At 44.6% G+C, this 27,731-nt stretch overlaps 2 protein-coding genes and 1 long non-coding RNA gene across 5 annotated transcripts in view; 2 read left to right on the plus strand and 1 right to left on the minus strand.

Annotated features, from left to right (window-relative positions):
* LOC110568162 (pregnancy-specific beta-1-glycoprotein 7-like) overlaps positions 1-1,017 on the plus strand; it is a 59,619-nt gene extending 58,602 nt beyond the window's left edge. Inside the window, exons 8-11 of the mRNA XM_064382124.1 lie at positions 80-229; positions 437-557; positions 727-873; positions 924-1,017. Coding sequence (XP_064238194.1) covers positions 80-229; positions 437-557; positions 727-873; positions 924-1,017 — 512 coding nt within the window. The remainder of the gene's footprint in view (positions 1-79; positions 230-436; positions 558-726; positions 874-923) is intronic.
* Positions 1,018-1,696: 679 nt separating this feature from the next.
* LOC105723464 (carcinoembryonic antigen-related cell adhesion molecule 8-like) lies at positions 1,697-16,369 on the plus strand. 3 transcript variants are annotated; one of them, XM_021670409.2, is made up of 6 exons: positions 1,698-1,965; positions 2,808-3,167; positions 7,220-7,498; positions 7,899-8,153; positions 13,596-13,727; positions 15,233-16,369. In XM_021670409.2, exons 1-5 carry the CDS (start codon positions 1,902-1,904, stop codon positions 13,685-13,687), a joined length of 1,050 nt encoding a protein of 349 aa, XP_021526084.2. In that variant the 5' UTR covers positions 1,698-1,901; the 3' UTR covers positions 13,688-13,727; positions 15,233-16,369. The 3 variants fall into 3 exon arrangements, with proteins under 3 accessions (XP_012316941.2, XP_021526084.2, XP_012316942.2); XM_012461519.3 differs by lacking the exons at positions 13,596-13,727; positions 15,233-16,369 and adding an exon at positions 8,648-10,213; XM_012461518.3 differs by lacking the exons at positions 13,596-13,727; positions 15,233-16,369 and having other exon boundaries at positions 1,697-1,965; positions 7,899-8,731.
* Positions 12,574-27,731, minus strand: part of LOC105723483 (uncharacterized) — a 126,798-nt gene continuing 111,640 nt past the window's right edge. Inside the window, exons 4-5 of the long non-coding RNA XR_001108834.2 lie at positions 19,302-19,424; positions 12,574-12,683 (exon numbers count right to left, since the gene is read on the minus strand). This is a non-coding gene — a long non-coding RNA (uncharacterized LOC105723483). The remainder of the gene's footprint in view (positions 12,684-19,301; positions 19,425-27,731) is intronic.

Below are 27,731 nucleotides of genomic sequence, written 5' to 3' on the forward strand. Positions count from 1 at the left end.
ATATGCAAATCCATGTGGAACAAAATAGGCAGCCTGGCCTGGAACTGCTGCCATCCACACTTCCCTTCTACTCCACCAGAGGGCGGCAGAGTCCCTACCGGCCTGGAGCCTTCCCAAGGGCTGCTGACCTCCCTCAGCGGAACCCACAGCCCAACAGGGTCCACCCTCACCCTCCAAGCTCCCCACACGTACTCTGTCAGCTCCTCCCTGCAGCCAGACGGCCGCCAACGTGAGGCCACTCCCTCTGCAGGCAGCTCCTGCCCCAAACACCCACTCCTTCCCTGGGCTCAGCTAAAAAGGCATCTCCCAGGGCAGCGCTGGTGCACGCGAGGCCACACTGAGCACTTTCCTCTCGTGACCTCCTTCCATCCTCATCAACTCTTTCTGTGACTGCTCCCTAAATGCCCACCCCTGCTCCCTCTGTCCTGTTCTCTAGGGCATGACAGGCTGAGCCCAGCGCTGACACAGAACCACAGACACCTGAGGGCCCACAGTGCCTCTGGGGAATCAGCCGGGCACCCTGTGACCTTCCCTCTGCACCCCAGAAGGCTCAGAGAGTATGTGACAGTCATACCCAGGCACCATCTGGGCTGTGGCCACCTGCCCCCTGCTGTCGTTCATGAAGTCAGGAGGGAGGACAGAGTTCTCTCATGTGTACAACATGAGGGGCAAGAGATGAGCTCCCTTTGTTCCCAGAAAACGTCCCACTCCTACCTGCCTTCTCAGGTGTGAGCAACGTTTCCCATCCCAGATGGGCTCTCCGGCCACTGCCCATCCTTCCTCTACACAGAGGGGCTTGACCAGGTCCAAACCCTTAGGACAGAACCCAGATGATGTCAGCATGGGGAGGACTGAGCCCATCCTGGCTGCAGGGTAAGCTGGAATGAGTCTCTCTCCAGCTCTGAACCCCTGCTCTGTCCCAGGCTGCCTCTCCTGGATCTGAGGGAGCCGTGTCCTGTGGGGCCCCTGGTCAACTCCTCACTCCCTGCTGTACCCTCCATGGGGAAGGTGGGGTGACCACAGGACAGTCAGCCAGGCAAAAACAGAGGACACCCAAGATGGTTAGAGAGAACATGGAAGGCCTGAGCCCCCGCTCAGCTGCCAGAACCCAGGGAGCAAGAAAATGGCTGAGACCTGTCCCTGGTGACCACAAGGTCCACAGCCCCCACTGACCAACAAGAACGGCCCTCTCTCTCAGGAGCATAAGAGATTATTTGCCCTGCACACCAGCAGAAAGGACAGTCCCCTCTGGGATACCCAGGGCATTGAATGTCAATCCTTGGAAGCTACAACCAAACTTGACACAATGAGAGAGGGAGGATCCCTCTCCCCAGTGAGCATTCAGCTCCCCAAAGCTCAGTGGTGGTGTCCCTTTGACAGTGGTAGAGCCCCAACCTCCTGATCTGAAGGGAAGAGCCAGATGGGGATGGGAGAGGGCAGGGGGAGCGACTGTGCACCTCAACCTGGTGACGTGGGCTGCAGGATGCTGAGGGCCCAGGGCTGTGCTCACCCAACCTACAGGATGTGTGTGTGACTGTGTGTCTGGGTGTGTCTCTTTGTGTGTGGGTGTGTAGGTGTGGGTGTTGGTGTGGGTGTGTGGGTGTGTAGTGTATACAGAGCCTGGGTGAGCGAATCACTGCTGAAGAAGGAAGAGACCTCCCAGGGGCCTGAAACACAGACAGAAAATAAAAAGGAGGGACAAGGAGGCAGGACTGAGAGGGGAGGGGACAGAGAGGTGTGTCCTGAGCACAGACCCCACCCATGAGCCTAAGAAGTGCTCCTGTCCTGGGAAGAGGCTCAGTGCAGAAGGAGGAAGGACAGCACAGCTGACAGTTGTGATCTGAAAGTTTCTGGATCCCAGGCTCATCTCCACAGAGAAGGATACATAGGCAGCAGAGACCATGGTGCCTCCCTCAGCCCCTCCCTGCAGATGGCACATCCCCTGGCAGGGGTTCCTGCTCACAGGTAAGGAGTGAACTTCCTGGGAGAGGACAGGAAGAGGAAGCGCAGTGACTGGCTGGGGAGGTCGGGGCTCTCAGTGGGGCTGAGGGCTTCTACTGGAGCCTTAATAGAAGAGAGGACACCAGAGGCAGACGGGGGTCAAAGCAGGAAAATCACATTGAACTGGAATTGGCAAGAGGCAGGAACATCTCAAGTGTTCCATATTCCTGGTCAATCATCACTGGCCACTACATTTTGAAAAATGAAAATAATAACTATATGAGATGACACTTCACATAAAAACATAACCAGGGCATGAAACATTGTCCTCAGCCAACAATGTCAGACATTGGCAAATAAACCCCAGGAAGCAGAGGGCCCTGGGAAGGCTCATGAGCTCATCCACAGGAGTCTGCAGCCTGTCCCAGGCACTGGGGTGCAGCCAAGATCACACAAGTCCCTGCCCTCACAGAGCTTACACTCTCCTAGGGAGGAAGACAGCCACACAAAGAGATCTAGAATGTGAGGTCAGGTGTTGACAAGAGCCCTGGAGGGAGGGAACACAGCAGGGAAAGGTCAGAAAGGGAAAACCCAAGGTCTCTAGAGGAGGTGTCAAGGAAGGGGTCTCCTAAGGATGCCCTGATGTTAGCAGGCTCTGAGGGCATTGTGGAGGGAGCCACGCAGACCCCTGAAGAAGAGTATTCCACACAGGGAAATGCCAGGGTCAGAGGTGTTGAAGAAAAGGGGACTGTGCTGCTGCTGACTTTGACTCAGTAGGACACACACACACTCCAAAGCTCAGATCTCCATCTTTCCACCCCAATACATAGGCTGCAATATTGACTGATGCTCTCTCCCCCTCCTAGCCTCACTTTTCACCTTCTGGAACCTGCCCACCACTGCCCAGCTCAGTATTGAAGCTGTGCCACCCAATGCTGCAGAGGGGAAGGAGGTTCTTCTGCTTGTCCACAATCTGCCCCAGGACCCTTTTGGCTACAACTGGTACAAAGGGGAAACAGTGGATGCCAAACAGCGAATTACAGGATATGTAGTGAGATCTCAAATAACTACCACAGGGCCCGCATACAGCGGTCGAGAGGCACTATACCCCAATGCATCCCTACTGATGCAGAACGTCACCAGAAATGACACAGGATCCTACACCCTACAAGTCATAAAGCTAGATCTTGTGAATGAAGAAGTAACGGGCCAGTTCAGCGTACACCGTGAGTGATTCCTCCTGTCCTCTGGGTGTTGGGGGTCAGTTCCACTTCACACACACAGGATTGTGAGGCCTGGGCTGAGCCTGTGTCCTCCTCTGCATTATGTCCTATTTTAGGGTTTGGGCATTTAGTGCAGGGCACACACAGGGGAGACAAACTTCCACAGATCAGAATCCCTTTCCTGCATCCAGACCCTGCAGATACTCGGGGCAGAGGAAGGACAGTCTGATGACGGGGACTCATCAGGATATCAATCTCAGCCAAGCACCCCATGCCCTCCCCTTGGACCTGACCCTGAGAAAGCCCCTAAAGAACTGGGTCAGGGCCTGACCTGAGGGACCCCCGGGATCCTCACAGAGAAGCTCAGCCCTGGAAGCCCCTGCTCCAGACCCTCTATCCCAGGATCCTGACTCCAGGTGACCCTAGGGAACCTGTGCCAGAGCTGGGTGGCAGCCTTCTGGGCAGGGCCAACTGGCAACAAAGAATTACCAGCTGTCCAAGGGCTGTGGTTCCTGGAGCTGCTCACCAGCCAGGGCTCAGACCCCAGAGCCTCATCTGGGCAAGGACAGAGTCTTGTCCTTCACCTGAGACTCAGTGAAGAGGACAGATGGGCAAGCTTCTTAGGCCATCGGCCAACTGCCCTGGGAGGTTTAGGAGACTCCATAGAAAGTTCAGTGTCCCCAGGGGACAGAAATAGAAGAAAGATGCTCCCAACAGCAACTTGTCCAGCAGGGATCATGCCAAGGGGACCCTCTCATGAAGGCAAATAATAGCCCATCTGCTTGTGTGAGTGCCTCCTCTGTGACTTCAGGTCAGGTGACTATGAATAATTTAATGCTAATTTTAAGAGAAGCTTTTTTTTTTTTGAGATGGAGTCTCCCTCTGTCACCAGGCTGCTGTGCCAGTGGCACAATCTCAGCCCACTGCAACCTCCACCTCCCAGGTTCAAGTGATTCTCCTGCCTCAGCCTCCCGAGTAGCTGGAACTACAGGTGTGTGCCACCATGCCCAGCTAATTTTTGTATTTTTAGTAAAGACAGGGTTTCACCATATTGGCCAGGATGGCCTTGGTCTCTTGACATCATGATCCACCTGCCTAGGCCTCCCAAAGTTCTGGGATTACAGGAGTGAGCCACAGCGCCTGGCCAACAGAAGCTTATTACTGAGAAGAGAGGCACAGAAAGACACAGTCACTGAACCAGGGTCACACAAACACAAGGGCCAGATCAGAGTCCCATCAGGTCCCTCTCCAGCCACAGCCCCGTCCTCTCTTCCACAAGAAGTGGGGACTTATTGGGTTCCATGGACCCCACGGTCATCCATTGGCTCAAATCCTTTCTTCCTGGGCATCCAACCCTCAGAAGAGTGAAAGCAAATAAACAATTGATTAGTTTATACTCCAAAACTAAATCACTTGCCCCAACTGTCAGAGCCAGCGCAAGGAACGTCCTGGCTCCCTCTATGATCTTAATCCCCTCACTGAACCTGAGATCCTGTTTCCTGGTGTGTTGGTGTCACTCCCATGGGAGGACAAAAGAGAGGACTTTGCTTTCTCTCCCCACTCACACTCTGTATCAGGACAGGCCCAACAGCTGACACACACTCACTAGTTCTCTCATGAAGGGGAGAGGGAATGAATGAAAGAATGAATGATCCATAACCTATTTAGCAACTAGATCCTGGACGGCCAGGCAGGTGCTGCCTGATGGGTTTACTGCCTGTTGCACACACATCTGTGTCCTCATGATGGTGCCATTGTGATAAGGTGGGGTCCTTCAGGTGGGGAGACGCATGAGCCACCGGCATCTCACTTAGACTGTCCAATTCACAAAAACCTAATTAAACTCTACTTGCCTCCTGAGGTCAAGAGAAAAATGAAGAAAGCATTGCATATGCCTGTTTTGGGTTCCTCCCAGTTTTGCCTAACTCCGTAGGAATTAGGGGCAGGAAGCTTTCTAAATTTACCAGTGTAACACACATCACTTCTCCTAATTTGAAATCGTTCCTCCCTTTATGTAATTGACACACCTAAGACTTCCTCTCTGACTGTCCTGTCCTCCTAACAGGACTCACGTGCCTCCCTCTACTGGAAGTTGCTAATTTCAAACGAACTTCAGGATCTTCCTTTGGGCATAATGTGATCCCGCTGGAATTCACCGGACACCTAAACTTTATTTTATTATCAAAAGAAATGCTCCTTCCACCAATTAATTTTAGATCTGTGGACAATTAATAGCAATTTCTACTTATGGAAAAAAATTAATGTTTCCTCCAATTTTGTTTTTTACTATAGTCAGAACATAACATAATAGCTAAACTCTTGACACATTTTAAAAAGCGAATTAGTTACATACACATTGACCATCAAAAATCCAAAATCTGGGCGGGCGTGGTGGCTCACACCTAGCACTTTGGGAGGCCAGGGCAGATGGATTGCCTGAGCTCAGGAGTTTGAAACCAGCCTCAGCAACACGGTGAAACTCCATCTCTATTAAAAATACAAAAAAATTAGCCAGATGTGGTGGTATGCACCTGTAGTCCCACCTACTCAGGACACTGAGGCAGGAAAACTGTTTGAACCATGGGGGCAGAGGTTGCAGTGAGCCAAGATCTTGCCACTGCACTCCAGCCTGGGTGACAGAGCGAGACTCCATCTCAAAAAAAAAAAAAAAAAAAAAAAAAATCCAAAATCTGAAATGTTCCAAAATTCCACACTTTTTTGCCATTAATGTGATGCTCAAAAGAAATGCTCACTGGAGCATTTTGAATTTTGAATTTTCAGATGTGAGATGCTAAGCCGGTAAGTATACTGCAAATATTCAAAAATTTTAAAAAGTTAGAATTTCAAAACACTTTTGGTCCTAAGCCTTATGCATAAGAAATAGTCTGTGAGAACTACAGGCATGAAGCTGTACAGCAGATCTCTAGAAACTCCTCATCCTGTGTAAATGAAACTTCACACCCATTGAACAACTCCTCATTCTCCCACACCCATCCCATAGCAACTACCATTCTACTACCTGATTCCATGAGTTTGACTACCCTAGGAACCTCATATAAGTGAAATCATACAGTATTTGTCCTATGAGTTACTTTTTTCACTTTGCATAATGTCCAATGGGAGAAGATAGTTGCAAAACTTCCTCCCAAGTTTCTGTCTCATAACTTTCAAACACACATGGTCCATGAGGACCAGACTTCCAGCAGTTCATGCTCCCCGTTTCCGTCAGTCAGTTTGCATTTGCAAATGTCCCTTTGTATTTATGGAAGGATCCAGAGCTCCTCACTTGCCCTCTGCAGGAAAAGAAGGGACATTAAAAACTAAGGAAAGGAAACACGGTTCTGCTCCAAAGCCACCTGCTGTTATGCCTGTCCCCTTCACTCTTTCTAGATCATTCCTTGGACTGCTCTATCTTTAGAGGTCACTGGCTCTAGCAAATCACCATGAAACACCTAGGAAAACTGCCTCACCTTGTGGCTGCTGGTGCCTAGTGACCAAGCCGACCTCCAGGCTTGCCCCTGGCCTTCCTCTCCTGTTATTTCTGTCAAAACACCCAGTCCCAGGTCAGACTGCCCAGTATCCTTGGGAATTAAGGATAATGGCAAATCCTATCATCTCCCAGCTCTAGAATGTTCTTGGAAAGAAAACCCTCAAAAACACACCTCGAGGGGCAAAGTAGGACTGTGAAGCTGGAAGGGGCTCAGCACCTATAGGTTCTAGGTGAGGACCCCAAAGTGGGGCAGGCGGGCAGCCAGTTAGGGAGGGACCAGAAGAGGCACCAGGACTGTAACTCCCAGTCCTGGGTCCATCCACAACCCAGAGCTGCTGCTCAATTCACACTTGAGAAAGTCTGTGCTTCTCCCACACAGAGAAGGCAGCCTAATGGTCTCTAAGCCCTGATTGTCATGCATCTGTCTTGTGACACACACACCTGCTGCAGGCTTTTAAGGACTCAGGTGGGCCGAGAGGTGAGAGATGCCGACTCTGATTGAAAGATGCCCGTGGAGGAATCACAGGTGCCACACAGGGCAATCTTCTCTCTGTTATCTGTACAGTGGAGCTGTCCAAGCCCTACATCACCAGCAACAACTCCAACCCTGTGGAGAACAAGGATGCTGTTGCCTTAACCTGTGAACCTGAGACTCAGGACACAACCTACCTGTGGTGGGTAAATGGTCAGAGCCTCCTGGTCAGTCCCAGGCTGCAGCTGTCCAGTGACAACAGGACCCTCACTCTACTCAGCATCACAAGGAATGACACAGGACCCTATGAGTGTGAAATACAGAACCCAGTGAGTGCGAACTTCAGTGACCCAGTCACCCTGAATGTCCTCTGTGAGTATCTTCTGTTCCTCTGTGGCCCTGCCTTCCATCCCAAATCCATACAGCCAGATGCCAGGCCTCTCAGTCCCTATCAGGTCCAAAGATGCAGACCCTCACCTCTAGACACCCAGGTGGTCATGACTTCCTGCCCCAGGCAAATATGGGTAGCCCCAGCCTTGACCAAGAATAAGAGGGGAGAGTGTGCTCCTGTCATAGGAGACTCGGGGTCCACATCTTCTGGTGGGAGAAACAGGTAATTGTTTCAGACTCCATCTCAGTAGACACAGCGGGGATTTGGTTGAGACTTCAGAGTTGTGACTTGTCTCAGAGGGACACTATGGCCCTTCCACAGACCAGGAGCTTCCCCTTCCCTCTGATGACATCATCTGTGACTTTATTCTCTTTGTTCCAGATGGCCCAGATGCCCCCATCATTTCTCCTTCAGACACCTATTACTACCCAGGAGGAAATCTCAGCCTCTCCTGCCATGCAGCCTCTAATCCAGCCTCACAGTATTCTTGGTCTGTAAATGGCACATTCCAGCAACACAAACAAAAGCTCTTTATCCCCAACATTACTGTGAAGAACAGCGGATCCTACACCTGCCATGCCATGAACTCAGCCACTGGCCGCAACAGGACCACAGTCAAGATGATCACAGTGTCTGGTATGTGGATCCCTGGAGCACTGGCAGTGTTTACTGGTAGAATCTATCTGACTTTCAGAGAAGAGCCAGAAAAAAAGTTTTATTCCCAGCCTCTGTCCAACAGCATAAACAAATCCCAAAATTTTCTCCTAAACCTTCCCAATTCATCTCTACAGACTCTCTTCTGCTTATTTTTCTGATTTCTCATGGCTGACCTTGGGGCTGACTTGAGAAATGTGGAAAGGGGACTTGGTCAGCCCCAGACCCCTATGTAGTGGAAGGGGCTTCACAAAGGGGGAAGAAGGAGGGTCCTCAAGGTCAAGTTGCTTTTCTTTGTCACCAATATGTGGCACCCCTATGTTTCTATTACCCCTTCGTTTTCTTTTACCTATTCCATCAGCTGCAAGAAACATCTAAGGCTTTGAAACAAGCCCACAACATTCCCCCAATGAGAGGAGGAAGTCCCTTGGTTGGGGGAGGAGCAGCTCAGACCCTGCTCCCTTCTCTGTTCCCAGCACCCCCAGTGACAGGCCCTGCCCTGATTCAACCTGAGGTGGGACCTGGCTGTATGGAGAAGGTATCCAGGTAGCCTGCCCCAAATCTGGCTAAATCAAGATGCCAGTTGAAGCCAAGCCTCCCCCTGGTCAGGCTGCAGAGAAAAGGGAAGACAAGGAGCCTCCGGGAAGACTCCTGAGCTGTGTCCTGGCTCTGAAGTCGCTGGCTGTATGAGGCTGTGGGCACAGCACAGAGGACAGCAAGTGATACACACCTGGAGACATAGGGAGATTCACCCACGGGGCTCTGCATGGGAGGGAAGGGACAGTGCCAGTGTGCATTTATAGAAAGGGTAAGACTACCAGCCGCTATATATATATTTTTTCTTTTTTACATAAGACTTACCATTAACTATTTCTATCCATGAAATTTACTGTTGTGTAACCATCACCACTATCCATGTCCATAACTTTTTCATCTCACCATATTAAACCTCTGCACCCAATAAACAGTAACTCTTACTTCTTCTTCCGCTAACCCCTGGTAAGCTCCATTCTACTTACTTTCTGTCTCCATGTAATTGACTATTCTAACCTTATATAAATGGAATTATATAATAGTTGTGCTTTTGTGTCTGGCTTATTTCACTTAGCATAATGTCTTCACGGTTCATCCATATTGCACCATGTATCACAATTTTATTCCTTGTTAAGGCTGAGTAACATTCCATTGTATGGATACACCTCATTTTCCCATCCACTTATCTTTCAATGGACTACAGTTGTTTCCACCTTTCGGCTATTGTGTGGCTAATGCTGCTGTGAACATTTGTTCACAAATATCTGTTCAAATTCCTTCCAATTCTCTTGCATCTATGTCCAGAAGTGGAATTTCTGGCTCAATTATTAATTCTTTGTTTAATTTTTTGAGAAACTGCCACACCATTTTCCACAGCGGCTGTAACATTTCACAATCCCATCAGCAATGCACTAGAGCTCCAATTTTTCCACCTCCTTAAAGACACTTATTGTTTGTGTGTGTGTGGTTTTTTTTTTTTTTTAATCAAAGCCATCCTGATGTCTTTGAGGTATTCTATCATTGGGGTTTTGTTTTGCATATCTCTAAGTATTAGTGATGTTGAGCATCTTTGCATGTGCTTATTGGCCACTTGTGTATCTTCCTTGGAGAAATCTCTATTTTGGTCTTTTGTCCTTTTTTAATTGGGTTTTTGGATTTTTGCTGTTCTTGATTTGTAGTAGTTCTTCACATATTCTGAAAATAAATCCTTTATCATACCTGATTTGCAAATATTTTTCCCACTTCATGGGTTGCCCTTTCACTTCCTCGATAATGTTCTTTGATATATAAAAGTTACTAATTTTCATGAAGTCCAACTTATACATTCTTTCTTTTGTTGCCTATGCTTTTGTTTTTATAACCAAGAAACCACTGTGAAATCCAATGTCATGGAGTTTTTTCCTTGTGTTTTCTTCCAAGAGTTTTATAGTTTTTTACTCTTACATTTGGTCTTCGATCTACTGTGGGTTAATTTTTTTTATATGGTGTCATGTAAAGGTTCAACTTATCCTTCTGCATGGATATCCAGCTTTCCCAGAGTCATCTGTTGAAAAGACTGCACTTTCCCCATTGAATGGTCTTGGCATCCTTATCAAAAAGCATTCGGCCATATATGCAAGCATTCCTTTCTGGGCTTTCTTTTCTATTCCACTGGTTTCTATGTCTTCCTTTATGCAAGTACCACATTGTATTGATTATTGTGGCTTTGTAGTAAATGCAGAAATCAGGATTCAGCATTTTTTCAAGATTTTTTTTTCACACTTGTTTGGCTATTTTGAGTCCTGAAATTCCATATGAACTTTAGGATAGATTTTTCTATTTCTGCAAAAACTGTCATTGGCATTCTGATAGAAATTGTGTTGAATCTGTAGCTCACTTTGGGTAGTACTGTCCTCATAACAATACTGAGTCTTCCAATCCATAAAAACAAAACATCTTCCCATTTATTGAGGTCATCTTTAATTTCCTTCAGAAATGTTTTCTAGTTTTCAGAACATAATCCTTTCACCTTGGTTAATATTTTATTCTTTTTGATGTTAAGGTGAATTAAAATTTTTTCTTAATTTATTTTCAGATTGTTCATTGTCAGTATATAGAAATGCAACTGATGCTTGCGTGTTGATTTTGTATCCTGCAACATTACTGAATTTATTAATAAATTCTAACAGGTTTTTTTCATCTTTAAAGTTTTCTACATACAACTTCAAAGTTATCTGTGAACAGACAGATAATTTTACTTCTTTCCAATTTGAAAGTCTTTTTTTTTCTTGCCTAATTTCTCTGGCTAGGATTTCTAATACTATTTAAATAGATGTGGCAAAAGCAGGCATCCTTTTCTTGTTCCTGATCATAGGGGGAAGGCTTTCAGTCTTTCTCTATTGAGTATGATGTCAGCCTTAGGCTTCTCAAATATTGCTTTTATTATATTGAGATGGTTTCCTTCCATTCATACTTATAATGTTTTATTAAGAAAGAATGTTGAATTTTGTCAAATGCAATTTTTATTCAATCTTTCTACTAATTATACGTCTATTCCGATTTTTTTGTGTCTTTCTAGGGATTTGTCCATTTTCATCTAGGTTATCCAATTTATTGGCATACAATTATTCATAGTACTTTTGTAAACGTTATTTCTCTAGAATTGATATAATGTCTCCATTTTCTTTTCTTTTTTTTTTTTTTTGAGAGAAAAACAGGGTCCCACTCTTTAGGCCAGCCCAGGGTGGAGTGCAGTGGTGAAATCACAACTCACTGCAGCCTCAAACTCCTAAGCTCAAGCGATCCTCCCATCTCAGCTTCCCAGGTAGCTGAAACTACAGGTGCACACCACCATGCCTGGCTGATTTCCTTTTTTAATTTTGTAGAGATAGAATCTCCCTATGTTGGCTGGTTTCAAACTCTAGGCCTCAAGCAATCCTCTGGATTTGGCTTCCCAAAGTGCTGGGATTAAAGGTGTAAGCCACCATGCCTGACTCCATTTTCATTTCTGATTTTAGTAATTTCAGTCTTCTCTCTTTTTTTCTTAGTCAATCTAGTTAACGATTGTCAATTTTGTTGATCTTACTTTGAAGAACCAACTTTTGGTTTCATTGATTTCTCTGTTGTTTTTCCATTCTCCATTTTATTTATATCCACTCTAATTCTTATTACTTCCTTCATTCACTGTGTTTGGCTTTAGTTTATTTTTCTCCTATATTGTGAAGTTGTAAATTAGGTTGTTGATTTAAGATCTTTCTTTTTTAATGTAAGAGTCTGCAGTTATAAATTTATTGCACAAGATTCTTAACTTCTCTGAGCCTCTGATTCCTCAACTGAAAATTGCAGTAACAATGTTTGCTTCATAGCATTGTTTTAAAGGTTTAATGTAATCATCAATGAAATCTTCAGCAAAATGCCACATACAGAGGAAATGTTTCACAAATGTTAGCTGCTATATTACTACAGTTTTTTCACCACTCTAAGTCTTTGTCTTCTCATCTGTAAAATGAAAATAATGTCTACCTAACAGGATTCTTGTAAAAATCAAATGAGATACAGGTAAAGTATTCAGCACAGGGCCTGGCCCATAGGAGGTGCCCCTCAACAGTAGCTAACATAGCGTTAACCATCAGCCTGAGTTGACTGGTGAGGGCCAAAAGTAAATGGTTCCAATAGAAATAAAGAAACAGATGCAAAAGGGTGTGTGTGTGTGTGTGTGTGTGTGTGTGTGTGTAAAAGGTATTTTATGTAAATACACACACATTAAAAAAAGGCAACACAGAAAACACTAGGACATAATTGGCTACATGTGAAAGAGAGAGAATAAAAAGCTAAATGCAAAGAATCAAACCTAGCATGTTAGTTTTTACCCACTGAGATGCAGCCAAGATGGGATTAGACATGCAAGATAATTTATTAGGAAAAACACCTGTGAGGGAAAGTTGGGCAGGTGTGGGAGAAGTCTGGGAGATCCCTCAGACCACGATGCAGATCTGATCCCTGTGAAGGAGAAAGAGAAAAAAAGTTTCAGATAGCAGTGCAGTTCTTTTTTTTTTTTTTTTTTTTTGAGACAGTCTCACTCTGTTGCCCAGGGTGGAGTACAGTGGTGTGATCTCGGCTTAAGGGAACCTCTGCCTCCCAGGTTCAAGTGATTCTCCTGCCTCAGCCTCCTGAGTAGCTGGGATTACAGGTGCCTGCGACCATGCCCAGCTACTTTTTTGTATTTTTAGTACAGACAGGGTTCCACTGTGTTAGCCAGGGTGTTCTCAATCTCCTCAACTGGTGATCCACCCACCTCAGCCTCCCAAAGTGCTAGGATTACAGGCATGAGCCACTGTGCCCAGCCAAATAGTGGTACAGTTCTAAGTGAGTCTCAGCAAGGCTGATGGGGTGTCTTCCAACTAGGAACCCATTAGAGTTAAACAGAGTCTCATAATACTGGGCTTGCTTTCATACCCCTGCTGGGAGCCCCTGAGAAGAAAGGTCTCTGTGCAAAGGTGGTGGTCAATTTGGAATGCATTGACACGGACCTTCTGTCCATCCACTCCCTGCCATAGAGACCTGCCACAACTAAGACACTGAGAAAAAGATGCAACCATGAAAAGTAGAAGGTTCTAATGACACAGAAAATATCACAGCCTTTCTCACATCCCAAAGCCTTCAAAAATATCTGAGTAAAGAAAGGTCAGGATGAAATTGACAGAAGACTGATCGTCAACCTAGAAACATGGTGAGAGGGAAAAAAAACTGTAAGAATATAGTTGGCTAATCAATTCCCAGCAACCTTCCCACAAAAATAATATACTTTTTGAAAGGACAAGTAGAGACTACTTCATGCTAAGAGCTGGTTCCTGGGGCACCACACTGTAAAATAACATCACCTTCATTCCTTCTCTTTTCTTTCCATGACAGATGCTTCAGTACCAGATAGTTCTCTTGTCCTCTCAGCTGGGGCCACTGTCAGCATCATGATTGGAGTGCTGGCCAGGGTGGCTCTGATATAGCAGCCCTGGTGTGGTTTCTGCATTTCAGGAAGACTGGCAGGTATGATGGCCTTTCCTCTTGTCCTGTTTCCTGCAAGGCTGACCACCATGCTCGGGAAAGAGAACTGTATCCCAGGATTGAATCTCATCCTCCTCCCAACAAACTCCTGCTTCTCATCACTAACTCCTTCAGGTCTCTTCTTCCCTGGTCTACATGCTCCATGTGCCTCACCGTCTCTTAGATGTGATTATTCCCAGTCTCTACTCATTTGTTTCCCAAATTCAATACACTGTGAAAGTCTTTTGATCCCTTGTTAAGATCTATCACTTGTGTCATTCTCTCCATTCCCATAAACCTCAACAACTGCTCGAAGTCCTGCTTGACTTCTTGTCTCCAGTCTTTGAAATTTTCCTTGCATATGGCTGCCTCATTACCTTCCTAAAATCTAGTTCACTCACCTACTCAAGAATCTTCAGGGATCTATTCTGGCCTATTTGATAAGTTCACATTTCTTCTCTTTACTAATCCTTCTTAATTTCTTGACCTCTACTCCCTAGTATGATTCCTCCATCCTAATAAGATCTGATCTCTACACATCCCTGCCCCTCTGCCCATATGCACATCCAATTCTTAGTTTCAATGCTACGCCTAAAAACAGGGTGCTCTCCCATCCACTCTCTGAACTGTGGAATTACCCACACCCTTCATCACAGGCAACCACTGACCTTGTGGAGAACAATAACTCTAGCATTAATGTGTGAACCTGAGACACAGGACACAACCTATGTGTGGTTGAGAACCTTTTCCCAATGACCAATTCATGTGTTCATGAAAGATACAGAAATAAAGAAGGCAAGGTCCCTATCCCAGAGAACATATGGCCTAAGACAGCAGATAATATTTGAAAAATAATCATAATACCAAAATATAAAAAAGTGACTGCCATAAGAAATCAAACAAATCTGATGGGAAATATAGCTGCACACTGGAAATCACTGAGAAATATTTTTTTAAATGATGCTTAAGCCTCATCCATAAATTGTGACCTAATGTCTGGAGTGGGACCCAGGCACTGGTAATTTTTAAGCCTTCCCAGATGCTACTCAAATGTAACTAGGATGGAGAACTCCTATTCTAATAGGTAGAATGTAAGGCTAAAACAATGTTTCTTTAGCTGGGAGTATTCAAATTTCCTAGAAACCTTTTTCAACATATACAAGCTATATTTTTTGGCCCCATTCATTAATGGGCTCCATCAAGAACTCAGTAATCCAGCTGAGAAAGAGAAGCTAAGTGGAAAAACCACTTATTTGGTATGTTAAATTCCATGGAAAGCATTGTCAATTGATAGGTGATGCTAAACCTTTTCTAAGTTATACTTATGGGTATGTTACTGATATGGGTGTTCCAAAAATTATATGAGATTCCTAGAAAAAGAGTATGTTATCAGTCATAATGTCATATGCCACAGAAGTAACTTAATTTCTATGTGAGCTGTGCCTTTATCATAATAAGCTCTCATCAGAGTTTTAACCATAATCATTTTCAATCTTTGTCATTCACAGACAATTGTTTTTATTCTTCCTCAAAGCATTTGCAATCAGCTACTATCCAAAATTGCTTCTTCTTCAAGGAGGTTTATGGAAAAGACTCTGACAAGTACTCTTGAATACAAGTTTCTGTTAACTTTAAGATCATACCACTGGACTGTCTAAGAACTTGCAAACAGGCTGATGCCTTCGTGAAATTGCCAATCAAAACAAGAAAAAAATCAATTTCATTGAACTAAATAATAATGAGGATAATGTTTTTAAAATTTTGTATTTGAAAATTTGCTAATTCTTTTAAGTGTTTTCTTTTTCAGATTTATTAATTTCTTTTTCTTTTTTTCTTTTTTTTTTTGAGATGGAGTCTTGCTTTGTCACCCAGGCTGGAGTGCAGTGGCATGACCTCAGCTCACTGCAACCTTCACCTCTTGGGTCCTAGCAATTATCCTGCCTCAGCCTCTCAAGCAGCTGCGATTACAGGCGCCTACCACAATGCCCGGCTAATTTTTGTAATTTTAGTAGAGACGAGGTTTCACCATGTTGGCCAGGCTGGTCTCAAACTCCTGACCTCAGGTGATCCACCCACTTTGGCCTCCCAAAATGCTGGGATTACAGGCATGAGCCACCATGACCAGCCAAATTTCTTTATTTTTTACTATAAATAAGTTGTTTTTTATTTATAGTTTACGGCAATTTGGTAAAGTATACTTTTGTGAACAAAAATTATAACATTTACTTTTGCTCCCTACCTGACTGCCACAGAACTAGGCAATTATTCATGAGTATTCATAGGTTTATGGTAATTCAGTTATTTGCACAAGTTCAGTAAGAATCTGCCGTCTTTATAATGGGATATATTTTTAAACATTGGTTATATTACCAAGGCTTTGATTGGGATGTTATATTTGAGAATATACATAGAATGACAGATTAACCAAGTGTCTAATCTATTGTGTCAACCCCAAATTTTTACATAAGAGATCCTTTAGTCCACCCAGTGGCTAACATTAGCAGCATCTTCAACACAACTGTTTGTTCAAATGTATCATGGTCCCTTTTAGAGTTAGACTTCTAGACTCACTTGTTCTCACTCCGTGTTTTAGTTTGACCCAGGCATACGATGCTAGATAATAAAATTGCTCCCTACTGGCTGAACAGATAAGAGTCTGTGAAGTTTATGACGCTTCTCACTGCACATGGATAAATACACTGGGTATTAAAGAGTCTCAGTTGCAAAAATTAACAAATATGCTACTTGGTTAAAATGGCTACACCCAACTAGTTCATTCTTTGATCTATTCTATATTAGTTGATTTGCATCTTGCCAAAGGTGCATACTCCAAACTCTTCATATTGTCTTCCTGATAATCATCCTAGTAGTCTCCCTGGTGTGCTGTAATCTCTAAAAGTTTTAAATGTTTGCGTGCTGCCATCCATCTAATATCAAATGGTCTCTCTTTGGCTGGAATTACATAAACTCAAAGAAATGTGTGATCAGGAGGATATTATAACCTATAAATGATGGAAGCCAAAAATGATGATAACTGAGAGTCATGCTAATGCTTTAGGTTTTGGTCACATTCTCACATAAATGAGAGCCTAAAAACTCCAAATTAGAGCCAATCATGCTAAATGCTACATACTCCAGCTGGAATTTTAAGGAAGCAGATCTCAAAATAGACCAGTTTTTTTCTGAAAATGGAAGAGTCCAGTCTCCCTGAGTCAACATAACAAGGAAGTCCCCTCTCCTTTAACATTTACCCCAAAAAAAGTAACTGAAGTACCCTGACGTTACCCAATCAATTTATTTATATGGCTCTGTTTACTGGTTCCAATTTGACAAAACCCACTGTTCTGTTATTGTATTGCCCACGGGGAGCTATCACTGTATTGGTAGCGTGGGAGCTGCCCCAAATCCTGAATCACAAATAAAAGCCAATTAGATCTATATTTACATTAGTTGGATTTTTGCCTTTTGATGCATGTTCACAGCCAGTGATGATTAGTAGAGCCAGTGAGCTACAAAAATGAAAAGGAAGTAATCTGCTACATGCTTGGGACCTTTATGTCTGCACCTCATGCAACGTTCACAATGACCCTTTAAGAAGGCACTATTATCCCTCTATTCCAAGACATCAATTAACTTGTCGCTTATCTCACCGATAAAAGGTGGAACCAGGACTCAGACTCACATATTTCTGAATCTAAAACTCATGCTTCCAGCAAAAGACACCATCAACAGAGTAAACAGACAACCTACAGAATGGGAGAACGTATTTTCAAACTATGCATTTGACAAAAATGTAATATCCAGCATCTATAGGGAACTTAAACAAACTTATAGGAAAAAAACAACTCCATTAAAAAGTGGGCAAAGGACATGAACAGACACTTTTCTTTTTTTTCTTTTTTTGTATGGAGTCTCACTCTGTCACAGGCTGGAGTGTACTGGCATGATCTCAGCTCACTGCAACCTCTGCCTCCCAGATTCAAGCAATTCTCCTGCCTCAGCCTCCCAAGTAGCTGGGATTACAGGTGTACGCCTGGCTATTTTTTTTTTTTTTTTTTTTTTTTTTTTGCACTTTAAATAGAGATAGAGTTTCACCATGTTGGCCAGGCTGGTTTTGAACTCCTGACCTCAAGTGATCCACCTGCCTCAGCCTCCCAAAGTGCTAGGATTACAGATGTGAGCCATCACACCCAGTCAACAGACACTTTTCAAAAGAAGACATACATGTGGCCAACAGCATAGGAAATAAAGCTCACTATCACTGATCATTAGAGAAATGCAAACAAAACTACAATGAGATACCATCTCACACCAGTCAGAATGGCTAACATCAAAAAAATAACATGCTGGCAAGGTGGTAGAGAAAAGGGGATGCTTATACACTGCTGGTGGAAGTGTCAGTTAGTTCAGTCATTGTGGAAAGTAGTGTGGCAATTCCTCAAAGAGCTAAAATCAGAACTACCATTTGACCCAGCAATCTCATTACTGGGTATATAACCATAGGAATATAAATCATTCTACCATAAAGACACGTGCACATGAGTGTTCACTGCAGCACTGTTCACAATAGAGAAGACATGGAGTCAATCGAAATGCCCATCAATGGAAAACCGCATTTTTAAAATACGGTACATATACACCACAGAATACTATGCAGCCATAAAAAATAATGTGGTCATCTCTTTTCCAGGAACATGGATGGAGCTAGAGGACATTATCCTTAGCAAGCTAACACAGAAACAGAAAACCAAATACTGCATGTTCTCACTTATAACTGGGAGCTAAATGATGAGAACATACAGACAAAAAAAGGGGGGAAAACAGATACTGGGGCCTACAAGAGGGCAGAGGGTGGGAGTTAGAAGAGGAGCAGAAAAAATAACTACTGGTACTAGGCTTAGTATCTGGGTAATGAAATAATTTGTACATCAAACCCCTGTAACAAGTGTTTACCTACATAACAAAACTGCACACGTACCCTGAACCTAAAATAAAAGTTTTTTAAACCACGATAAAATTCAAACACCAACAATTTAACCTCTAATCCTTCTCCAATCAAAATTTTAAGTTTTTTTGTATTTTTTTATTACTATACTTTAAGTTCTGGGGTACATGTGCAGATCTTGCAAGGATTGTTACATAGGTATACACGTGCCATGATAGTTTGCTGCCTCCATCCCCCCGTCATCTACATTAGGTATTTCTCCTAATGTTATCCCTCCCCAACCAAAATAGGAACGCTTTTACACTGTTGGTGGGAGTGTAAATTAGTGCAACCATTGTGGAAGACAGTGTGGTAATTCCTCAAGGATCTAGAAATAGAAATACCATTTGACCCAGCAATCCCACTACTACTGGGTATATACCCAAAGGATTATAAATCATTCTACTATAAAGATTTTTTTTTAAAGAAAAACTTTTAGCCCAGGCGCGGTGGCTCACACCTGTAACCCCAGCACTTTGGGAGGCTGAGGCAGGCAAATCACGAGCTCAGGAGATTGAGACCATTTGGCCAACATGGTGAAACCCCGTCTCTACTAAAAATACAAAAAATCAGCTGGGCATGGTAGCTTGTACCTGAAATCCCAGTTACTCAGAAGGCTGAGGCAGGAGAATCACTTGAACCAGGGAGTCGGAAGCTGGCAATGAGCCGAGATCGCGCTACTACACTCCAGCCTGGGTGACGGAGCAAGATTCAGTCTAAAAAAAAAAAAAAGAAAGAAAAGCTTTCAATTAGCAGAATACATTGATTTTTTTTTCTAAAACATGATAATAATTAAATAAAACTCATGTTTCACTCCACACCATTGTACCTACAAGAATTCAAAGAAAGGAAAGATAACTGATTCTAACAGAAATAACCATACAGGCTTCAGTGAAGAGGGTCTGAAATGGGCCTTAGGACAAAGAACAATTCAGGAGACTGAGAAGACAGACAAGGGTATGATATGAACAAGGAAAAGAACTAGAAAATGTTTGGAAATGAGAAAGTAAAATGTGGGTCAGGTCCTTCAATGTAAATCAAGGGAGTAGATTGGGGCCAGGCTGTGAGGGCTCCGAATGGCAGCCTAAGGAATGAGAACTTCATCCAACAGATAAGAGAAGTCACTGGAAAGCTTTGAGAAGGTCACAAACATGACAAACAGCATTTCCAGGAAGATTACACTGACAACATTAGGCAAGGTAACTTGGGAAATGGTCTTCAGCTCTGGCAACTTAATAGACATATCTAGATTTCTTCTTTTTTTTTTTTCAAACTTTTCATTTTGAAATTATTTCAGACTTTCAAAAATGTTCCAAAACTAGTCAGAGTCCCCATATACTTTTCACTCAACTTCCCCAAATATTGTTTTAGATAACCACAGTGCCAACATTAAAATCAATAAATTATTGCTGACATCATACAACGAATGAATCTACAGACCATATTCAAATCCTCTCTATCTTTCCCCTAATGTCCTCTTTCTGGACCAGGGTCCAACGTCAGATCACACACTGTATCTCATTGTTCTGTCCTCTCAGTCTCCTTTAATCTGCAACAGTTCCATAGAATTTCTTTTGCATGTATGACCTTAAAATGTTGAAAAGTATTGGTGAGTTAGTTTGTAGAATTAGCCTTTGTTTAAATGTTTCTAATTTCTTCTCATGATTATACTCAGCTTAGGCACTTTGGGCAAGAAAACCAAAGATGTGGTTTTGTGTGTTCTCCATCCATTATACTAGGATACCATACGATGTTGATAACTCTAATTAATGGGACGTTAACTTTGAGCCCTGGGCTAAAATTCCTCCACAATAAAGTGACCATTTTCCTTGGAAGCATTTTTTTTTTTGAGATGGAGTTTCACTCTTGTTGCCCAGGCTGTAATGCAGTGGTGTAATCTCGGCTCACTGCAACCTCCACCTCCCTGGTTCAAACGATTCTCCTGCCTCAGCCTCCTAAGTAGCTGGGATTACAGGCACATGCCACCACACCCAGATAATTTTTGTATTTTTAGTAGAGACAGGGTTTCACCATGCTGCTCAGGCTGGTCTCGAACTCCCGACCTCGTGATCTACCCACCTCGGCCTCCCAAAGTGCTGGGATTACAGGCATGAGTCACTGTGCCCAGCCAGAAGCAGGAGTGCAATGGCGCGATCTAGGCTCACAGCAACCTCCGCCTCCTGGGTTCAGGCAATTCTCCTGCCTCAGCCTCCTGAGTAGTTGGGATTACAGGCACGCACCACCATGCCCAGCTAATTTTTTGTATTTTTAGTAGAGACAGGGTTTCACCATGTTGACCAGGATGGTATCGATCTCTCGATCTCGTGCTCCACCCACCTCGGACTCCCAAAGTGCTGGGATTACAGGCGTGAGCCACCGCACCCAGCTCAGAAGCAGTCTTAAACAACCAATGCTTGGGCCACACTATGCACCAATCTAATCAGACACACTTGGGAAAGGCACAGGTATTAGTAGGTTTTAAACACCCTACAAGTGATTCTAACCGGTATCCAGGGATGGAAACCTAAAGTTTAGAAAATGAAGATTAGAATCCTGAAAATCAGCTAGGAAGTCATTCCTTGGGTTTCTTTTTTTACAAAGAACATCCAGTTCTAGACACAAATAAGTATCTATGGACTTGGCATAGACCCCTGGTAGGAAAATGGGAAGGTTAAAAATCCTCTCATTGGGAACATGATGAGTGAGTAGACTGCTGTCTAATAAAAAGAGAAGGCAGGGCCAGGTATAGTGGCTCACACTTGTAATCCCAGCATTTGAGGAGGACAAAAACGACTAGATCACTTGAGCTCAGGAGTTCGAGATCAGCCTGGGCAATATGGTAAAACCCCATCTCGACAAAAACAGACAAACAAACAAAACAAAAAAATAGCTTGGCATGATGGGATGTGTTTGTGGTCCCAGCTAATCAGGAAGCTGACATGGAGGACTGCTTGAGTCCAAGAGGTGGAGGTTAAAGTGAGCTATATACATACTCCACTACACTCCAGCCTGGATGTCAGAGTGAGAATCTGTGTCAAAAGAGAAAGAGGGGCAGAGGAGGGAGAGAGAGTGCACAGGACATCAAGTAAAGTGACCAGCCCTCCTACTGGCCTATTTTCTCTCCAGATATCAGAAACCTGGCTTCAGTAATAGTGCACACCCATATATTTTATTATCTTAAGCCTGACATGAGCTCCTAATTGCCACTGACAGGGACAGAATTACAAATCATGTGATACAAATATGTAACCACATATGCAAAGATGCACATTTCCACATAGAGTTGAATAAACAGTTCACAGAATCCAGACTGAAAGTACATGACCTCCCTTAAACCTGTCCTCCCCATTTGGTCCTTTGTCTGTAATCTCTTCTGAATCTGTTGTAAATTTTATGAAATAGGAAAGTATACACATCTGCCACCAAGCTGTTTAAGTTAGAAAATACTGTGCTCAACTTCCTTAGAGTTATTATCTTAGCGTTTCCATAAAGGGATAGCGTCAATCACCTCCTCAGAGGGGCCATCTGAAAACATGCAAAATAAAACGCCAATTTCACTAAAACCCAGAGGCAGGAAGGACCCTGACAAGAGCAATCACAGGCCTAAGGTATTCACAGGCCTGCCAGGGTCTGGTGCTGCTGGTGCAGGAGGAATTGCTGCTGGCAATAGCTGAAAAAAAGAGATGGCAGCTCTAACACTCAGGGGATAGTAAGAAAAGAACTCACTCAATTACCCTTCAATTCTCACATAGCCAGTACGCTTCCAGCCTCCCTGTAGGGTCTCACTGAGAGGACTGGCACATGATTAAATGCCAATACATGAGTGAAACAATTTATAGAAGCAAGGGATCAACTGGGTCAGAAATAGTCACAAAAGAGACAGGATTCAGGTTAGGCCCTGAATGGTTCAGCCTCAGGAAAGCAGAGACATGGAGAAACCTAAGCCAGGGAACCACATGTCAGGCACCACTGTAGATACTAGTTTTGAAGAGGGTCCCAGTAATGAGAGTGGGCTTGCAGATGTTATTTTATTTACTCTCTCAACCGGCACATGAAATTATTTCAGAGGAGGATGCTCATCCTCAGAAAGGGGAAGTAACTTCCCAAGGTTGATGGCGGATGTGGGATTAGAAAGTTGGTGAGTCTGACACCAGCGCCCATGCCGCCACCACTACCATTGAGGGACCTGAATGAAGTAAGTGTAGGGAACAGGAAGGAGCAGGGAGAGCCGGAGCAGAGCCAGTTTACAAACAGGCAAGTTAGGTAAGCTTGGTAAAGGGGGAATCACATGTTGTAGAGGCATGAACAGTAGACACAGACGTTCGAACTTGATCTTGTGATTATAGAAGAGCTCCTGAAGGTTTTGAGTAAGGGCAGAACCAGTCAAAGTGAAACCTTGGGCCAAGATCAGTGGGTGGTGAAAATGGGGCCCTGGGTTCCTCAGGTAAAGTGATGCCACCAACAGTGAAGGGGCCACGTGATGCGTGGAGCAAGGACTGAACGGAGAAGCTGAAGCCCCGCACTGAAGTGCAGAAAGTCATGCAGTAAGGGCATGGCTAAGGAGGGCAGGTTATATTCTCTCTCTGCACTGTGGTCTGTCTTCAGCCTTAAATCACGTGGAGTGAGAATTCATCTCCAAATGACCCTCAAGCCTTGCTACTCAAAGTGTGGTGGACCAACCAGCAGTAATGACATCATCCAAAAGCTCCTTAGAAATTGAGAGTCTCAGGCCCCACTAGAAGAATCAGACTCCGTATATAATCAAGATCTTCAGGTGTTCCATGAACACATTAAGGTTGTGAAGCAGTTCTCTCCGGTGTCTTCCAGTTCAAAATGCAACTATTTCACACTCATCTCAACTGTATCACCTCACAAGAGAAAAAGGATAATAAAGTTCCCCTTTCACCTCATTTGTGACCTTTTCTTAATGCTGAAAGCTTCTTAGGCTTGCCTGCATTCAGGTAGAGGTTTTAGAAAACACCAGAGGTGGCCAGGTATCGTGGCTCACGCCTGTAATCCCAGCACTTTGGGAGGCCAAGGAGGGTGGATCACAAGGTCAGGAGATCAAGACCATCCTGGCTAACACGGTGAAGTCCCATCTCTACTAAAAATACAAAAAATTAGCAGGGCGTGGTGGCACGTGCCTGTAGTCTCAGCTACTCAGGAGGCTGAGGCAGGAGAATTGCTTGAATACAGGAGGCGGATGTTGCAGTGAGCTGAGATCAGCCACTGCACTCTAGTTTTGGCGACAAGCGCGACTTCGCCTCAAAAAAAGAAAAAAAAAGAAAAAAAGAAAAAGAAAGAAAACACCAGAGAGGCAGCATTGCCACCTTGTGGCCATCACCAGTAATGTATCTTAACTCTTAGAGGTAAAGGAGAGGATAGGGCAGGCAGGGGCAAGAACAGAGGTACTTGGTAAAGTCCAAGTCACAGACTGGATATGAGAATCACAACTGCCCACAATGACTGAAAATAACTGTCACAGAGAGCTCAGCCTGAATCACTGAGCAATGTCCAATTGCAAAGGGCAGTTTTTATAATACTTAATATGTGATATCCGTGGGAAATCACATTCCAAGCCCAGCTCTGCCCTTGTAACCTCAGAAATCACTCTACCAGGTATTTTCAGACACCCAGCCCTGGCTTAAATTCTGCCAGTAAACTTGCAATTTTCCAATGGAACTTCCTTTACTGTGACAGTTCTTTTTCATCTTGAGTCAAAATGTGTCTGATACATGCTCACCAATCCTCATCCTCCTCTCCACAGGCTGAAATAAGTTTAACACCTTTTCATACAACCAACCTGCAAATATGGGTAAACTCTCCCCATGCACCACCCACCCATCTTCCCTCAGCCATTTGCCATGTGGGGTGACCTGAAGCCCCACGCCCTATGATCACTTTCCCATGGGCAAGTGAAGTGCAGCAACCACAGCAGACACTCCGAATCCTAGGGGTGTCCCCAGAGCAGCAGAGCCACAGGACCTCTGTCCCCATCCTGGCACCTCATCCCTATCTAGCAGCTAAATGCCATACCAGCTGACCTGAGGACGCTGACTTTTCCTGCTTGTGCTGCTGCTCAGTCATCCCACACCTGTGCAGGTGTCTACTTTTTGCTCAGTTTTATTTTGTAAGAAGTATTTATCGGAGTCTGCAGTGTACTGTCACTGGTGAGACAAAGGTGAATCACACCTGGTCCCTGCCTCGAAGAGCTCCAGGCTACAGATGGAACCCACTCAAAACCAGACCATTACCATTCAGTGAGAAATGCCATGACAGATCATCACACAGGCTTTTCTGACCCATCTCACCAATCCCCTGTGAAATACCTTCCACTCTTGGTTTTTTCTGGGATCAGTTTTCCTCATTTCAAGCTCAAAGTGAAAAAGAGAATGTCAATGTCCCCAATGGTCCTTTGTGCGGTCACAGCTGGACCCGGCATGTCCTCCTGGCTAATCCAGGGTGCTCAGGGCTCCGACTTCACTCTGAACGTTCTCTCTGCTATCGGAGCTCACCGCTGTCTGCACCTGCAGCAGCCAGGTGGCTGCACACTAACAGAAAATCCAGCAAGTCAGGAAACTTGCTTTAGTCCTGTAACTTCGAGGCTAGTGACCATGTTGCTGAACTAATCCTATAACTTCCCTGCACTTTAATTTCCACGTCTGTAAAGTGGAGCAGGTGGATTCAGTCACCCTAAGTCCAAGTGCATAGTGAGAGCTCCTCAGAGACAGCAGCACACCTGATCTTCTCAGCATCCACCAACTAGCAAATACCAGGCACACACCAGGTGCTCAAAGCCTCACTGAACATATGTGTGAATAAATGACTACATTAGATCCATGTGAATTATGGACAAAGTCAACACATATTTTTGAACGTCTACCAAGTACACTGTGGAATAAGGAAATAAGTAACCCAGGCAGGACGGGGTTTTCTCCTAACTTCCCCTTACCTCCTTCCTGGGGGAGGGAGGGCCTCTGTACATCAGAGAGACTCTTGACAACATAGAGGTGTTTTAATCAATGGACCTGAGGGACCCGAAGCCCCCTCCAATGGGACACAGAATGCGACACCCACCCCAAGTGCTTGGAGGGGAAAATGAGATGGAGTGAACTGACAGGGAGCAGGACCTGGGAGAACAGAGGTGTAGAGACTGTGAGACCCGGAGGAAGGTCTCAGGAGGAGCTCCCAGCCCCTGCGGTGGCCTCGGTGTGGACTGATGAGAACTCAGCAGCATAAGTAAAGCGGCCCCACCAGGCTCCATGCGTACATGGGATCGCTTTTCAGTAAGATTTTCTTTCTGCTCATGGGCTGCACTTTCGCATATTTTCTAACACACCAGGCCCAGCTGACAGGTTACAAAACCGTCATCCCATTCAACAATCATTATAGAATACTCCCAAAGTGCCAGGCCCTGTGTATGTTCAGGAAATACAAAAATGAACACAAACAGCCCTGTCCTCAAAGATCCCCATGCAAAGAGCTCCAGGGGCGCCTCTCCTATAACACGCCCCTGCTCTGCACAGCCCTCCTTGCTGCCCTCCACCAAACCAAATCCTCCCACACCCTGTGAGACCAGCTTGAGTTCTGCCTAACCCAGAGTCCCTCTCAGTCCCCTGCACTCCTGCCACTTTGAGAGATGACTGCACTTATATCTCTAGGCTTTATGAACTGGATGTCAACTCCCTCATTAGACTTGAGCCTCCTGAAGGCAGAGATTATTTTTAGAATTTTCCAGAAAGAAGTCACATCGGTGGTTTGCATCAGACCAAGCTTAGGCCCAGCCTGAGCCTTCAACTCACACAGGCTCCACTGCCTGGCACAGTCCCTGGCCCTGTAGGTGCTTTATAAACCCTGCAGTAGCAAAGTCCACAACCAACTCTGTGACAAGGCAACAGGCCGGGATAATGTGAAAACACAGAGGGAAGAACGGTCAAACAAAAATCAAAGGGCTTTGACTCATGGCTTGCCTCTTCCCTCCTCTCAGGAAAACAAAATCACACCACCTGTTCTCACTCCTGCCTCTTTTCCTAAAGTCTATGAAATAGGTGTCAAGTTCAGTAAGTGCTGATATTCCAGGTTCTTTCCTATTCCATGACGATCCTAGCCTACAAATAACAATAACTGTGGTGTTAGCCAAATAGTGATTTTCTATTTCCATCACTCCTTCTACATTTATTAACTGGAATTCTGCTACAAGAAAAAGCTGTTTCTGCTCCCTCATTTATTTATTTATTCAATCATTTATTTATATTAGCATGGGCTCGTGGGTATTTATGAACTGGAATCCATTGCTATCATTATTTATTATGTTGTTCATACTGTCTGAAAATTGACCATTGAGAGCTCCTTGGAAATCTGTGAACTTTCAACACATCCCCATCATTTTCCATGTAGTTCCTTACTTTCTAGCCCCACAAGAAGCTCCAGGCTCCTCTATGCTTTCCTGACCCAGCCCTGGAATCAGCTATTTCTCCTGGGATCCCTGGTTCCTTTCATGGGAGAATGATGTTTGCAGACCATGGGAACTGATATGCCCATGGTTAGTAGGTGCTGGTGCTTCTGTGCCCTCTAGTGGTCAGATCTGGGAAATACACATCCACAGTAGTTTACGGTTACCCACATTTTGCAGATTAGGTAAATGAGGCACAGAAAAGTTGGGCAACTTGACCAAAATCGCAGAGCAAAGAGGTAGTAAAACTGACATGAGGAAGAGAGATCCAAGATGGCTGACCACTAGCAGCTCGGGATAGTAGCTCCAAGTGAAAGTGCAGAGAACCAGAGGACGCCACACTTCCAGACGAATTTTTGTTGCTCACGGACCAGGAGATTCCCAGCAGAGGAGCCCCACGGGTTGCTAGCGCGACTCTTGTGGCCGGCACGGCGGTTTTGCTGGCGCCTCAGCGCGGCGGTTCTTGGTGCAGAGTGAGCGGGACCGGGTCCCCTTTTGGCCGATTCCCGGGCAGAAAAGCACCATCAATCTTAACACCGCTGTTTTGGCCGGCACAGTGGATTGCTCAGAT

Source organism: Aotus nancymaae, unplaced genomic scaffold (genome assembly GCF_030222135.1).
Source record: "Aotus nancymaae isolate 86718 unplaced genomic scaffold, 86718_ANA_hifiasm-v0.15.2.pri h1tg000028l, whole genome shotgun sequence".
Taxonomy (NCBI): Eukaryota; Metazoa; Chordata; class Mammalia; order Primates; family Aotidae; genus Aotus; species Aotus nancymaae.

What these genes read in the sequence shown, in the direction of transcription:
- LOC105723464 (XM_012461518.3), top strand. Translation starts at nt 1,902, where the DNA reads ATGGTGCCTCCCTCAGCCCCTCCCTGCAGATGGCACATCCCCTGGCAG. An exon ending in GCAGGGGTTCCTGCTCACAG is followed by an intron (nt 1,966 to 2,807) that starts GTAAGGAGTGAA and finishes TCCCCCTCCTAG; the next exon opens with CCTCACTTTTCACCTTCTGG. An exon ending in GGGCCAGTTCAGCGTACACC is followed by an intron (nt 3,168 to 7,219) that starts GTGAGTGATTCC and finishes TTATCTGTACAG; the next exon opens with TGGAGCTGTCCAAGCCCTAC.